The 14,922-nt window shown below is 44.0% G+C and overlaps 1 protein-coding gene across 3 annotated transcripts in view; it reads left to right on the forward strand.

The window, feature by feature from the left end:
• The window catches only part of phtf (putative homeodomain transcription factor), a 56,945-nt gene extending 46,842 nt beyond the window's left edge, over nt 1-10,103 (forward strand). For all 3 annotated transcript variants that reach the window (XM_070522336.1, XM_070522337.1, XM_070522338.1), the window contains 4 exons: nt 1,245-1,331; nt 2,935-3,090; nt 5,030-5,125; nt 8,271-10,103. In XM_070522336.1, the coding sequence (XP_070378437.1) occupies nt 1,245-1,331; nt 2,935-3,090; nt 5,030-5,125; nt 8,271-8,420 (489 nt within the window). In that variant the 3' untranslated portion in view covers nt 8,421-10,103. The remainder of the gene's footprint in view (nt 1-1,244; nt 1,332-2,934; nt 3,091-5,029; nt 5,126-8,270) is intronic.
• The last annotated feature ends 4,819 nt before the right edge of the window (nt 10,104-14,922 follow it).

Consider the following 14,922-nt stretch of genomic DNA (forward strand, 5'->3'; position numbering starts at 1 on the left):
AAACGTGCAGTAAGACAGCTTACATAGAGCCACACCATCTCGGCATGCCCACTCTTCGCAGACGCCGCAGATTACCTCTAAAGCAGGGTGCGCGGCCGCGTATGTGCTCACCTGTGCATACAGCCATGCGCAGCCACGGCCAAGGCACGTTCCAGAAATCTAGACGCACGCCAACTGTCAGCACCTCTGACATGTAACCGGAGCAAAAGGCTTCTCCGCCGCGCAGCCAACCCCCACATGTCCACTGAGCCGGCACACTGCCGTTGCAGGTTTTGAAGATCGTTTTTTTTTTTTCTGTTCCTTGTTCGCTTGTTCGCACCATATCTCCTGCTCTGTGTCGCCCTCGTCGCTCTCTCCTCGGCCAGCGCACCTCGTTGAGAAGCACGTTCGCTGCCTCGCTTGTCTGTGAGATTTTCAAGCAACCGCATTTTAACTGGTATTTTTATCTTGCAGGGCTGTGCTATAAGCTGTATGCATGTACATCGAGTTCTATGGGAAGATAAGTGAGAGTCAGAAAAGGCTGTATTATACTTGGTCCTGCACTATAAGCACTGGTCTGAGCTGAAGGTGAACCCACTCGGGAGAGTGCATTCAAGTGCAAAAAAAAATTCACTGTTACTACTGATAATTTTATAACTGGGTTGCAAGAAAAGAACAACAAGAGGGGCCTGACATCAAAACATTTTAATTAGACAGAAAGAAGTACAGTCAAATCTGCTTATAACATTGCCAATTTGAACAGCACTCGGATGTGTCAACGGGCAGCCGTGGCCCTGTGAACTTTTCTGTGTGTTCTATGATGAAATGAACTGCTTGAAACTTCGTTCTGATCTTGCGTTACACATTATAGAAATTAAATCTGGTTACTGGGTATCCGTGCCAAGAAGAAAAGGAACGCGAAATTTTGGAGAAGAAAAACAAGAAGGGAGCTGCCGCTGCCGTCTGTGAGTCTCCTATGCCGGAAGCTGTAGAAATGATAATGAAAAGAGAATATGAAAGTGAAAGGAAAGACAACTTGCTGCTTAATATTTAAGGTTGGTGGATAGCTAAATGCAGCTGTTCACATGGCAACATTTAAAATGGTCAAGATCTGTTCCCTCACATGTCACTTCTCTTAATTTGCATAAACACGGTAGGAAAGAGTACCATTGCTTCATATCTTATCCTCAACCGTCGCTTGTTCACAGAGCCCAATTTTTGCCAACTCGTGTGTGTTGTTTATTTTTGTCTTTTTATCTTTTCAGAAACATGGCCCCCAGAGATCAGTAGACGTGATTGTGTCCACAGCATTCATCATCGGTGTTTGCATCCTGTCCTTCCTCTGCGTGCAGGTATGATGAAAACATTTCGGCATTGCGACATTTTTTCCTGTAGGAAAGCATAAATTGAATTATCCATTATATAGAACAGTTGTGGGGCATTGCGAAGTTGCAACGAGAATACATGACAAAATGTGCGGTTGCATCAAATTAATATTGTTTCTTTACCCGATCGGCTGTGCTACTTGCAGAAGCTTGTCTAGTGCATTCATATGTCCCCGTCTGTGTGTATATTGACATGTGTACTTTATCTTTATTGGGCGACCACTTCTCACCGCCTAACAAATGTTATCTCACAACGCAGGACGCGCCTGCATGTATCGGAAGTTTCTGGAATGTTATCAATGATTCCATCCGCTGTCTGTGACCGAACCTTGTGCAATCAGATTACAGAAGGTTCGGTCACAGACAGCAGATGGAACCATCAATAACATTCCAGAAACTTCCGATATATGCAGGTGTGTCCTGCGCTGTGAGATAACATTTGTTAGGTGGTGAGAAGTGGTCGCCCGATAAAGATAAAGAAGTAAATGTGTCAATATATTAGCTATGCGCGATGCAGAATGGCCTTGTAAGTTCGCTTTCCCACATTGACACTCCACTACTGCACTTGCCGTCAAGGAAGAAAAAGTTTTCTCCTACCGTGACATGTGCTGTGTGCAGAATTACGGACCCACAACCAATATGGGCTGTGCCAACAGCCCCTAAAAGAAAATCGCATCCATTGGCCAATGGAGTAATGTCCACTAGTTTAATGGATACATGATCTTGTGATGCAACATTTGCCCAACAGCCAATGAACATTGATCTTAGTGAAGGAAGTTTAAAAAAAAAAAGAACAAAACATGGATGTATTTCAAACATCTGATTGCATAGAACTTTCATATTTGAATTAAATACTGCGTCAAATTCATGGATGCTTCTTTTTTTTGTGAGTTCAATATTAAGTAGGTTTCATTCTATTGCACAATGGAGTTAGTAATTGGATGACACCTCATCTGTTTGTGAAAAACTGTTTAAACCTTTTAACCAGACTTTTGGTTAGTGTCCTTGTGTGTGTGTGTTTATTTTTTTTTTTGTAATGTGAACTTATCTACTGACGAGACAAGATGTTCTCCATTTCATTTTGCTGTACAATCAAGCCTGTTTACATTGAACTTGCAGATTCCCATTTATATCAAACTCGTACACACCATTTTGAAAGTACTGTACAAGCATGTTTGACTGCAGTGAAAAAGGAACTTTTAACAATCCTGCTTTTGTTATTTTTTTTTTTCATGTTCATGAAATACAATCAAACCTACTGATATTGAACATACAGAAGAGTGCGATGAATTTGAAATAAGTAGGAGCATGCAAGTTCAGTATAAACAGGTTAGATCACAAAATGAAATGTACAACTCAACGGCAGCTCATCGGGTTGGCAGGTAAGCTCACATTAGTGCAAGAAAACAAAACAATATGCCAACCAAAAAAGATGTGCTTAAAAGGTTTAAGCAGTAATTTGCGGCCAGGCATGACGTTGTCCTTGGTCTCACCTGCTGTGTTGTCTTGTACCGAAGCCGAGGGTATGTCACAAAAGACTGTGCTGTTTGTGGACCCTTCTACTCGACAGTGGCTTAAGGAGAACGAGCAGTTTGCCGAGCGTCTCTACTGCTGGGAGATGGTCTGCTGGAGCATGGCCCTCGGCATCTTCCTCATGCGCTTCATGATCCTCGGCTCCAAGATCAACAAGAAGTACCGCAACCTCTCGGTGCTCATCACTGAACAGGTCAGGCGCTTGTGCGTTTCGCGTGCAATAGCAGTCGACACTGGTCAAACAAGGAATGTCTAACAACATTGTTGATCACTTCATACATCCATCTCCCCATGAACCTCTTGTTTAGCATGGTTCATGCGCAAAAGACAGATTCTGTTAGCAACGGGAAGCTGAAGCAGATAGAGTGGCTTAGTCGTGTGAAATTTTGCATCTCGCTGCTACACATTCTAAATCGGGCCTCTGAGGCATGTCATGATGGCTAGCATAAAAGGGGCACTTAAGTCTAATCCCTGTATTCTAGAACGTCCTGCCAGTCAACATGTCAGCTCAGCTCGAGAAAGTGGAGGGCTGCACCTCCCATCAACAGAACTGGTCACTGCGTTTCGTTGACACTTCACGGCAATTCTCGAGAAGCGTAGTGTCTTCTTCAGTCCAAGGGCGGCACTGAGCTCAACTCGGTGGAGTGGAAGAAGAGCGTATAGTTGAGGGATGTTTGAGGATATGTTGGTAAGTCTAGCTTAGTAAGTGCGGAGGAAGTTGTGCATACCTAAGAGACCGAATCGAACCTCAATGTAATGAACATGAGCATAGCAAATCAGCTTATGATGAAGCATATGTCAAAATGCTTCTCGCAGACATAAATGTGTAATCCATATATGCTTATATAACCAAATTGGGCTACAGTCGACTTTTGTTAATGTAACCCTCACGGGACTGACGAAATTGATGGAATTACCCGGCCGGTCAAATTAAACAAGATACATAAAAAAATGCCTTGACACACAGCCCGTTCATTTGCCAGAATCTAACCTGCCACCTCTCCCCCCCCCCCTCCCTGAATCAAACACGCGCCTGCTTTCTGCATATCCAAAGTAGAAAACGAACATACAGATTACATTAAAGCTCCGAAACAAAGTAGAAATGTAACGTACACCTAATATTTTAGCGAGTGTTGTGTTTATTTAGCAAGCATATGGGTTGCACAATGACAGCCGGTTCCATAAAGTCATCTTCGCCGCATGGTTTTTAGAGCACAGCTTTTAGGCACTAGTTCCTGTGGCGTGCGTCGGTGTAACCGAGTGAACGAGCACAACGAAGGATAAAAGAGTTAACGCAGAGCGCAGCGGCGGTTGAAGGATGGCGATAGCGAAGAGATCGCGAGGAGGAAAACGGAGGATGAGGGTGAAGCTATTTGATAATTGCAAGTGATAAAGTTAGTATTGCCGGGGACCGTGTCACTATATAACACGTAAGAGAACAAAGGCTGGATGTGCAGAACTGGCACGGCTCGCACGACAAACCGTAAATCTAGTCTTTCTTTACAACTTGGTGGCTTGCCCTGGCTTGTCCCGAGGTTTTGGTGCAGTTGGCAACTACTGGATTTATTAGGCTTTGCCAGTTCGTTTTCTGCAACTTATCAAAACAAAAATTACTCATTCTGCTCGATTCAGTAGCTGAATTAGCACACGTTCGTCCAGTAGGAGTCCAAATTAAAGAATGGCGTGCTGTAATGTGCCTGAAATTTCAGTCGACTTTATCATTAAGTCTAAGTGTCCAGTGCTGTCCTAATTTTCGGCCTGTGATGAATATTTTAAAGCTAAAAAACGCACTGTTATTTATCGTCTTTAATAATGTCTCTTGAAAAATCTCTTCACATTTGTTTTGCATTGAGAGGCAACTTAGCCGATGAAGAAAACTGCAATTGAAAATGGCATCTCTAAGAGACGAGAGCGCTTCAGGAAACGGGTCTTGACACGTCCTCATGGTATCAGTGCAGTGCAAGAATCCTGCACCGACACAGTTTTCTTTTTACTTCTTATGCTGACTATCCTTCTTATGCTTTCAAAACTAATGAACATTTTCTTGTGTCTGTTCACACATTTTTGCAAATCGGTGCTTTGGGTGCTGCACTTAACGTGGTTGCTCTTCTTTTTTTAATAACCTTTTCCAGATCAACCTCTACCTGCATATGGAGCAAAAGCCACATAAGAAAGAAGAACTGATGCTGGCCAACAACGTGTTGAAACTGGCTGCTGATCTACTCAAGGTGGGCTATTTTCTGCGCTCGCGATGGCAATCTATAGCCTCTATTTCTTGATCTGGGGTAGTTGTGTGTATTGTTTAGTTTTGTTTCTATTAATGTGCAAAAGGAATGAACAGCTGCAGCGTCTTTAGTAGTTAAAAAGAAAGGGGAGATTTAAATACGGTGCTGCGTGGAGATGAGCTATTAAAGGACCCTGAAATGGTCTTGATGAGTTTCTACAAATGTACTGAGTCTTTGGAGTAGGTCCTTCTGATCATTAATTGACGCGTCTAAGTGCTCCGCGTAAAGCATGTAATTTATTAGAAGGTATTAAAAATGCACATCGCTGCCGATCGCAGCACACTGCTCGGCGGAATTTTAAGCCGCCGCTACCCATATGGCGCAAATCACCCATATGATGTCAGTGGGGCGAGCTATCCGATTGGCTGACAAGGGCACATGATCGATAATTTTTCCAACTTTATGGTAAACAAATGATGTTCGTAATAGTTGGAATGTTACTTAATTTGTTTTTATAAAAAGAAAGTAACAAAAGAGAATGCACAAGAACAATATTTCAGTACACTTAAGCACTTCCAGCACACAGCAAATGTCATCTGCTTGTGTTACAACGTACAATCATAATGAGCGCTATGATTCGACTTTGTTGCGTTGTGGACTGCAAACGTAGCAACTGACAATATGTCAAGCTGCGACATCATGTCCCTCTGCAAGGTAGTAGACGAGTGGTCTGGCTGCAGCGCATAGGACTTCCCCTATCCGATCGGCACCAGGATTTGTGCGATTGCGGCCGTCACTTTACACCGAAAGATTACTAACGCAATAGCGTTTTGCGAGTCCGGTATTAGGGTAAATGCAAGCGCAAGGGGACAGGGCCTGGACGTGTCCCTTTACGTGTCGATTCATGGGATGGCCAGAAGCGCAAATGCGAATGGTCTGCATGGTGCAGCCACCTGGTGGCATAAAACTCAACCAGACACAGTAGCAGTAACAAAATGTATTCTTTGCTGCTAGTGTAAACTTTTCACAGGAGAATAATAATTAACACGTTTTTGTAAATGTTTAAAATGTTTTACGCTTGGTTAGAGCAACATTAGCTCTTTCTTTGGCTGGTTAAGCTCTGCGCCAATGGGTGGCTGGACCATGGAGACAGATCAAGCAGCTCACGTACGTCTAAGCTAAAGTTCCTTCACCAGCTTGAGTTTATGCCTCCACCATTCCATCGAAACATTCAGCTAGTGTGTGGATACCGGAATACCAGACACGTTCGGTGCTGCGAGAGAATGTTCGCAACACACGCTATTCGATAGCTCTTGCTTGGGGTCGAGGGCCAAGCAGCTAGCGGAGAGGTCTCGTGCGGGCGGGGGCAGGCTCCAAAACAACCGGAAGTGGACGATGTGACGTCGCATCGTGACGCAGAACCAGTGAAGGCGGAGCTTAGCCCCGATCACTCGGCGAACGAGTTGAGGAGGAAAAGCATGGCTAGGGAGGAGGGTAACTTGTAATCACTTGTAGCTCCATTAATACGTAACGCTTCACCTAAATTGTGGTGCAAATGTTCTACTTAAGCTGTACCCTACGTGTCTACAAAATTTGTCCGAACCGTTTCAGGGGCGCTTTAAGAGGAAGCTTGAGCTCTGGCCCAACTCCGACGTGGCCTATTCAAATACATGTAAAATGCAAAAACGTTTTTCTGAGATAACCTCTGGGCTGATTTTAATTAAATTTGTTGCACTTGAGAGAGAAAGTTAAATTCTAGTGACTGTTGGAAGCATAATTTTCTATTTAGGTCCTGGATTTTGTTTAAAAATTTTCAAAGATTCGGAAGCTTGAAGAAAATAGAAGCACAGAGTTTACAGATTCTTAGCTCTGCATCAAGAAGAGATGTCGCGGTTCTGTAAAACAGCATCCATTAGATCATTCAAAGCGGACGAATTCGATATGTCATTTTATATCTTACGTGAATTTATTACGTTGTTTACAAGGGTTCTGCAATTCCATATTACTAGATTTCCTGACATTCATGTGCCACATATGAATTTTTGTCCACTTTATATGTACTACTAAATTCAATTCACAGAATTGTATTATCATTTTTCATTGCTGAGTAACAGAGTTATAAACTTACAGTTTCATTTTTTGAAAATTTTTCAATATTTGCCAATTTTTTTATTAAAAAATTTACGACTTAAATCGACAATTCAGAACCAACAGTCACTAGATTTTAAGTTTTTCTTTGAAATGCAACAAACCTCATCAAATTTAGCGCAGTGGTTGCCAAGAAAAAATTAATTCTCCTTTTACACGTGTTAAGATAGGAGCACCCAAACTAAAGCTGCCTCTTAAGAGGAAGCTTTAGATCAGGGGCTCCTACCTAAATACACAGCAAAGCGAAAATCGTTTTTCTCAGCAGCCACTGCGCCAAATTGAATTAGGATTGTTGCATATAAAAGAAAAAAAGTTCACATCTAATGATTGTAGGAAACTGATTTTGATTTAGGCCGTCAGTTGTTTAACAAATATTGTTGAAAATTGCAAAATTTAAGAAAGCAGAACTATCATGCTTGCAATTTTGTAACTCAGTAATGAGAAATCATATTGCAGTTTTGTAAACTGCACCTAATAGTACGTCTAAAAGGGACAAAATTGATGTATTATACATCGCTATAGAGATACCATTACTATGTGAGTAGTACTTTTGCGAAACCCTTGTAAACAGTCTATGAAATTCATGTAAGCTATAGATTAATATATGAAAGTTGTCCAGTTTAGATTATCTGAGACATGCAGTTTACAGAACTGCGATATATGTTTTTGTCGTGAAGTTACCGATATGTAAACTTCGCGCTTAAACTTATTGATTTTCGGCAAATTTTGCAAAAAATTTCAGGGCTAACCTCAAAATTCTGATTCCAACAGTCACTAGCGCAAGTACTTGTGCATTAAGCACAAGTAATTTCCCCTATGTTGTCCTTAGTGTCAGTGTTTGTTGGCTTCTTACGATATTGCTTCTATTACCTCATTTGATCGCAAATAAAAAGTAACGATGACTCGGGCCTCCTAGAAAACCTGCTGTATCTTGGCAGTGTACAGAGGCACACATCCATCCAAACCAGGCAACTTATGTCTCATTGTTTTCTTCTCACAGGAGCTGGAGAGTCCGTTCAAGATTTCGGGTCTCTGCGCCAACCCCTACCTGTACAACATCACCAAAGTGGTCTGCCTCTCCGCATTCTCAGCTGCCCTTACCGAGCTGTTCGGCTTCAAGCTGAAGCTGCATAAAATCAAAATCAAGTGAATGCGAAAACACCAGATTGTTAGCTAGAATGTGTCAAGCCCCCACTCTGGACGAAAAAAAGGTAGCGGAGATTCACGATGAAGTGTGTGTAGGACTGGCAGCAGCTTGGATGCTAGGCTGTCACCGCCTCAGTTGTGAACCACCCCGTCTCGTCCTCGACAGCGATGTCATGTCGAAACGTACAAAAGACCAAGCCTCGTTTGCCTCACTAGGCCCCCCCCTCATGTCATTTCAACGTGCGGGCTCATCCCGACGGTCTTTTTTCTTTTAGTGGAGCGCACGGTCCTGCCTCAAGGCACAAATCATGGCTACAACTCAACACAAACCAAAGTTAGGCTTCCTTGCATATCCATGTAGGCTCTCTAAATCCTTTGGTTGTAGCTGGTCTCCTAGAGAGAGAGCGAGAGAGAGAGAGAGAAAAAAAAAGAAAGGTTGTTTTGCCGTAATGTGAAGAATGCTGCGTCCCATGTGAAATCTCATTCACCCATAGCTAGTGTTATCTATGCCCTTGTCACACGGGAATATTTAATGTCATATCTATAGAATGGCATTCACATTTAATTAATGTTTTTAGTTCACTGCTATGCAGGGACTTTTAGTGTCACTGGTTGAAAACATTTCCAATTGTGTGTCGGGAAACTCCTTTCATTTTTCCATTGTGTATTGAACATTTGATTCACATTACTATAGATTGAACTAATGCGTGGTCTTCACAGAATGTGATTGTGAAAGAAATACAAAAATAACGGAAATCAGCACAATGTATGGTTGCAGTCGACCAGTTTTAAGGGTTTATTATGATGTCATTTTATTTACTAGAAAGCTAGTGCAGGCTTTGTGGTGAGCGACTCCACAGATGTGTTGTAGCCTGCCGTATCGGCTATCCCTGCTAAGTTTGGGTCTTGACTTAGCATTGACAAGCACTGCTTGATTACGTACAAAACAAGATTAAAGTGCCTCAGATGATTTATACGAGTAACTAAATGAAGTTTATTGTTGTGTTGCACAAACATTGCCAGCTTTTCTTTTGCGACTTTTATTGTTTGTCTCATTGCTGTATCTATTTCACACAAATATTTGTCGTGTAGCACAGCGTGAAGCATAACGATATTTTATGCATCAAATGTAGTTAGTAACAAAGATCATTAAATTTTCCCGTGAAACAAAGGTATATTATGCTTATTGGTTCTTTCGCAGGGTAGTAAGCCGGGAGCGATGAAAGTTGGTCACGTTCCATCGATCGGGGCAACACCTGCTAGATTTGGCAAGAAATGTCATGTTCGTTGGAGGCTAGTTTTTTTTCCAACACCTTGTGAACCGTGCAATGCTTACCTTAGCCCGATCCCATGGGCCACTCTCTCCTTGACCCAAATTGATAAAGACGTTGCTGTGTTGCTCATAATTCCTTGTCGTCGTAAGAGAGAAGTTGTGGTATTTTTTTAACTTATACACACACACACCTCATTTTTTCCAGCATTATTTTTTGCCTTCTCTTTATTGATTTTAAGGTATCTGTCATGCTTAGGTGTGTTCTAGGGGGGAGGGATTGCAGTTTCCCATTGACTTAAGGTTGTTCAAAATGGACAATGACACCAGATGTGGCGCAGTATAAACATGGGAAGGCTGGTGGTCGTGTTCCTGTGCCCTGGTTTTCGTTGAATAAAATGCTGTTTTGGCACAAACTCTCATTTGTAATGGTTGCTCGCTCTGTTCATTGAAGTGGCTCTCACACCAGTGATTGGTGGCACATGTAGGTAATTAATCATAATTCTGTTTACGCTGAAAAAAAGAAAGAAAGTTGCAGACACTGACAGTGATAGCAAAGTATTAGACAACTACACGAAGCAAGGTTCGTAGCTTTAATCTGTCATACAAATTACAGTAAACATTCGCCTACTAATTGACTTCGGCACGTTGTCACGCACATACTGGCAAGCATGAACAGATCTCACTCGATGACCGCTCGCACCACTGTCGCAAATCTGCCCTGACGAAGTGGGGCAGCAACGGCCCTGCCAATTCCCCTCTGTGCCTGCATCTCGCTTTAACGCAAACTAGGCGCGCGAGAAGACATCAGCCATCTCGGGTCGCCTACGCTTTGCACCCGCCGCAGATTGCCTCCGAGATAAGGCGTGCTCGGCCGCCCTACGTGCAGCTCCGGTCGGAGTAGAAGAGACGCGCTCTAATCTGACCTCCGTGAATCTGCCCCAATTCTCGTGACGCCGTTTCGTTCCCTGTGCGTGCGACAAGGCCTCCAGCTTTGTGTGCGCGAGAAGACGCCGCGCATCAAGCCACCGTCCTCCTCGGCCCGCCCTCGCCCGCTCTTTCCCACGAACGTCCCGCATACGGCCAACACAACACCACCCAGATAGCACAAGGCCTGCTTGCTCCGATCCATGACGTCACGCTACCTGGCCCGAAATTTCCATTGAGAAGGCTGGCATGATGAAAGCAGCAGTGACGTCAAAATCACTGTTGCCTACTCGGGAGCACCCCCATCAGATTGTATGGCGGTCGGGCCAAGTAGCATGACGTCAAGGATCGGAGTGAAGAGGCCTTGTGCTATCTAGGTGGTGTTGGCCAACACCACCTAGATAGCGCAAGGCCTTTTCACTGCGATCTGTCCGACTGCTATAGAATCTAATGGGGGCGCTCCCGACTAGGCAACGGTGATTCTGACGTCACCACTTTTCATCACGCCAGCCTTGTCAATGCAAATTTGGGGCCAGGTAGCGTGACGTCATGGATCGGAGTAAACAGGCCTTGTGCTATCTAGGTGGTGTTGATGCGGCGCGCGGCCGCGTTCTTATCGCACGTGGACTTTATGCCGAACCTCACGGCGGCGGCAGAAATTCGCCGGGAGTGTCCATACATACTTGCTATCGCGATAAAATGAGATGCCCGGTCTCGGTGCCTCTTTGAGTTCACACATGCGCAAGTCTGCAGCGTGCCAGGTTTTAAATTGTACGGATCTCGCGATGTTTCCATAGAATCGGTAGTGTTGAAGAATCTGAGGAAAGGGTAATTTTAGGTATCATGAGAGAGAATATGTGAAGCGAGCAAATCAGGGAGGAAAGCTGGAAAAGTGTTAGCTCCTACGAGAAAATGACAGTATTTGGTCTCCGAGCTTCTCCACGCTGTATCGGAGAGTCGACGAAGCTAGAGTTACTGTATATGCTACCACAGGTAGCTTGCGGTAGCATATACAGTAACTCTAGACGAAGCCGGCCGCAGCGCCATTTGTGCGTAGCGGTGTGAAGGAGCGTCGAGTCTTTCGGCGACCGCGCTCGCGAGGTAAGCCTCGCGCAAAGTCGTCTCTACAACTCATCGACTGTATCAATTATTAACATTTGCGCGCTACGTGGTGAGCGTACGTGCGTTCGACCCTGCGCCAAAAGTGCTTGCTGCATGCTGCGCCAAATGGGCCTTTCTTTCTTTTCTTTTTTTTTGTCTGCGCTGCGCAAGACTTGCGCCGAAAGGTGTAATGAGTGCTCCATCACTGCACGTAGCTAACGCGGCAGACGTATGAATGAGCTAGCGTGCTTTAATCATATCATGAGAAGCCGACAAACAAGGACACCAAGGACAAAACAGGGGAACTTACTTGTACTTACTAACTCAATTAAAGAAATGATAAATTAATGGCAATGAAAGGGAGTGAAAAAACAACTTGCCGCAGGTGGGGAGCGATCCCACGTCTTCGTATCACGCGTGCGATGCTCTGGCACGCGAGGTGTTTGCATGCGATCGGGACTTAATCAGAGCATCGTGCGGCTGTGGTCGAATACAGGTTCGACTCTAACCATCCATCACAGTTTCTTTAAAAAAAAAGCATTGTTGAAGAGGTCCAGAACGAGAAGAGACAGGAACCTTTACCTATCGCAAAGTATCTGGAATTGGGGCAAAGAATGCTTCGCATTGAAATGCAGGGACTTTCACCTCGAGGGGGAGGGGGGCATGAGAATTTCCGTATAGTACAGCGTGCTACGTCGCTCAGAGAGCCATACTTTTCTGGCTGACGCACAAGTTTCCGCTCGGGCGTGACACATGCGCGTCCAGCCGGAATTGTTTTGTACGATTTACTGATGCTGCATTTGTGTTTCCTTATTAAATATGAATACGCTTCACTGCAGCATTAATCTATATATTATTTGTATATATATATATATATATATATATATATATATATATATATATATATATATATATATATATATATATATATATATATACACTCTAAAAACTAAGAGAGTGCCGGGCACTCCCTTTGAGGGAGTAGCGGCTTGTCCCATATTTCACTCTCTTTTCGAGAGTAGATCGACCCTCTTTGAGAGAGAGTAGGTCAACTCCTGTTGACAGAGTTTTGTTACTCCGCCGCAAGGGATTGCTAGTACTCTTCTGCAGAGTGATAATACTCTTCCCACAGGGAGTGCTAGTACTCTTCCGAGTGGTAATACTCTCACCGTAGGGGTAATGGCACTCCACCAGACCGAGTACTTCTACTCCCCCAAACAGAGCAACTACTCTTCCCAATACCCTCTTAGCGAAGTCCTGGCCACGCATGCAGGCAGGAAATCAGATCAAATTAGGGTCGCTGATACACCGTTCTCTAGGCGGCTCCTCAGACTCAGTGGCCCAATTCCAAGCGGCCTTCAGAATAGGCGTGAGCAATGTTATGCAGGATTTTAAAGTCATTTTTCCTGGCTATTTGCTGCCTACCACGAGTCGTGACGGCTCGTAATCGGCCTATGCGTATGTGTCCCGAACGCCACTGCGGAGAAAAAAAAGGTAATTCACATTTAATCCGCAAATATTTTCGCATGTTTCACAATCAGGAGACACATAATCTAATTAGAACACAATAGTCGACGGAATCACACACTTATGGAGAACCACATTGCTCTATACATCACGTGGATTCGAACCCACGTACACTCGCATCCATACAATTCAAAGCACACATCCTAACCATTATACCACAAAGCCACCACGCTCAATCGTGTTGTTTTAGAGCTTATATACATAACAAATGTATTTGAGGAATCGGCTGCGGTGGTTGGAGTTTCTCTGCAGTGTGCTGTGCTGTTGTGTACTGGAATACGTTTGCGTTTGCATCATTTCCATTCCTTGCTACGACTAACGGAGGAATACAACGTAGACGACGACGTGAGAACTATTCACGGCTTGTCGTCACCCCAGGAAAATAACAAATGTGCCGTTCAGCTCACGATCGAGTGCTTTTCCAGTCCATGCATTATATGTTCTCCGAAATTACGCGGATACAAAGTATCGTGCCAACCATCCACGTATGTGAATTTAAGTCGCGCGTATACTGGTGAGCATTTCTGTTTATTTTTTCCGCCAGTTCCATTCGTATGTGGTCAACTGCGATGCCAGTACCAGGCATTTCGACGTGCCTCACGCTGCCGTGTAGGCGTTCTTTTCAGGTGCATTAGTTTAGAGTTTGGTTCAGTCCGCTGTGAGCTGTTGTCCTGCATTAGCAGCGGATCGTTAGCGTTTTGAAGAGCACGCATTCTAGCATTTGGAGACTGCTTATGCCGATAGCCGCGTCACATGCATTGGCACGCATGTTTAAATGAGTAATGTGTCCACTTGTTACGCGTGCACTGCTCGTATCCTGTGGCAGTGCTCGTTCTAAAAGCTTCGAAGACCATCTACATTCATACGTGTGTTCAATATATATGCACAGGATAGACTTGCCGGCTAGTTGGTTGAGCATTTTAGAAGAAACAGCGCAACACAAGGACGACGCAAAAACATGGACAACAGCACGAAGCGCTGGTGTGGTCGATGCTTTTTTTCGTCCTGGTGTTAGCGCTGTTTCTTCTTCCACGATACACGCACACCACAGGTACGCGAAAGTTTAGGAGTATAGGGCGTTAACTTTGTTTTCCCCGTTTCCTCTCAGTGTCAATGACACAATGCGTTGCCCGAAATAGCGCACGCTTACCCTCATATTCAGAAATGCATCATAACTTGAAGCCCATGCTTGACTTGATCTAAATGACGCAAGCCGTGAACGCACCAAAAGAAAGGCAGTGAGCCTCCGGGGACGTTCGCACCAGGCGTCGTTTATATAAAGTCAAGCATGAGCTTTGTATTAAGATGCATTTCTGAATATGGGGGTTAGTCATCTACTTCTCACAGAAAATGTCGAAGAAACGCCCACCAAAACCAGGCACATTCGTAAACTTAACTAGGCAATACGAAGCTCCATAGAAAAAGAGTGGTATTAAAAGCTTTCAGTATTTTTCTGTACTCCAATACGATGCGCTCTCGTGGCTTCCATGTATAGAGATAGTGCAGCGTTAGCTAAAAAGCATGAATTTCCAAACTCCATGCCAAAATAAGCTTGTAAAATTATTTAGGTGCTAGAATCCAGGGTTTGTAGCGATCCTTGAAAACCCTTTATTTCTAAAATGCCATTTTGAAGGCATTGAAAACCCTGGAATTTTTAGAAGTACTGGAAAGTCCTTAAATT

This window comes from Dermacentor albipictus, chromosome 7 (genome assembly GCF_038994185.2).
Source record: "Dermacentor albipictus isolate Rhodes 1998 colony chromosome 7, USDA_Dalb.pri_finalv2, whole genome shotgun sequence".
NCBI lineage: Eukaryota > Metazoa > Arthropoda > Arachnida > Ixodida > Ixodidae > Dermacentor > Dermacentor albipictus.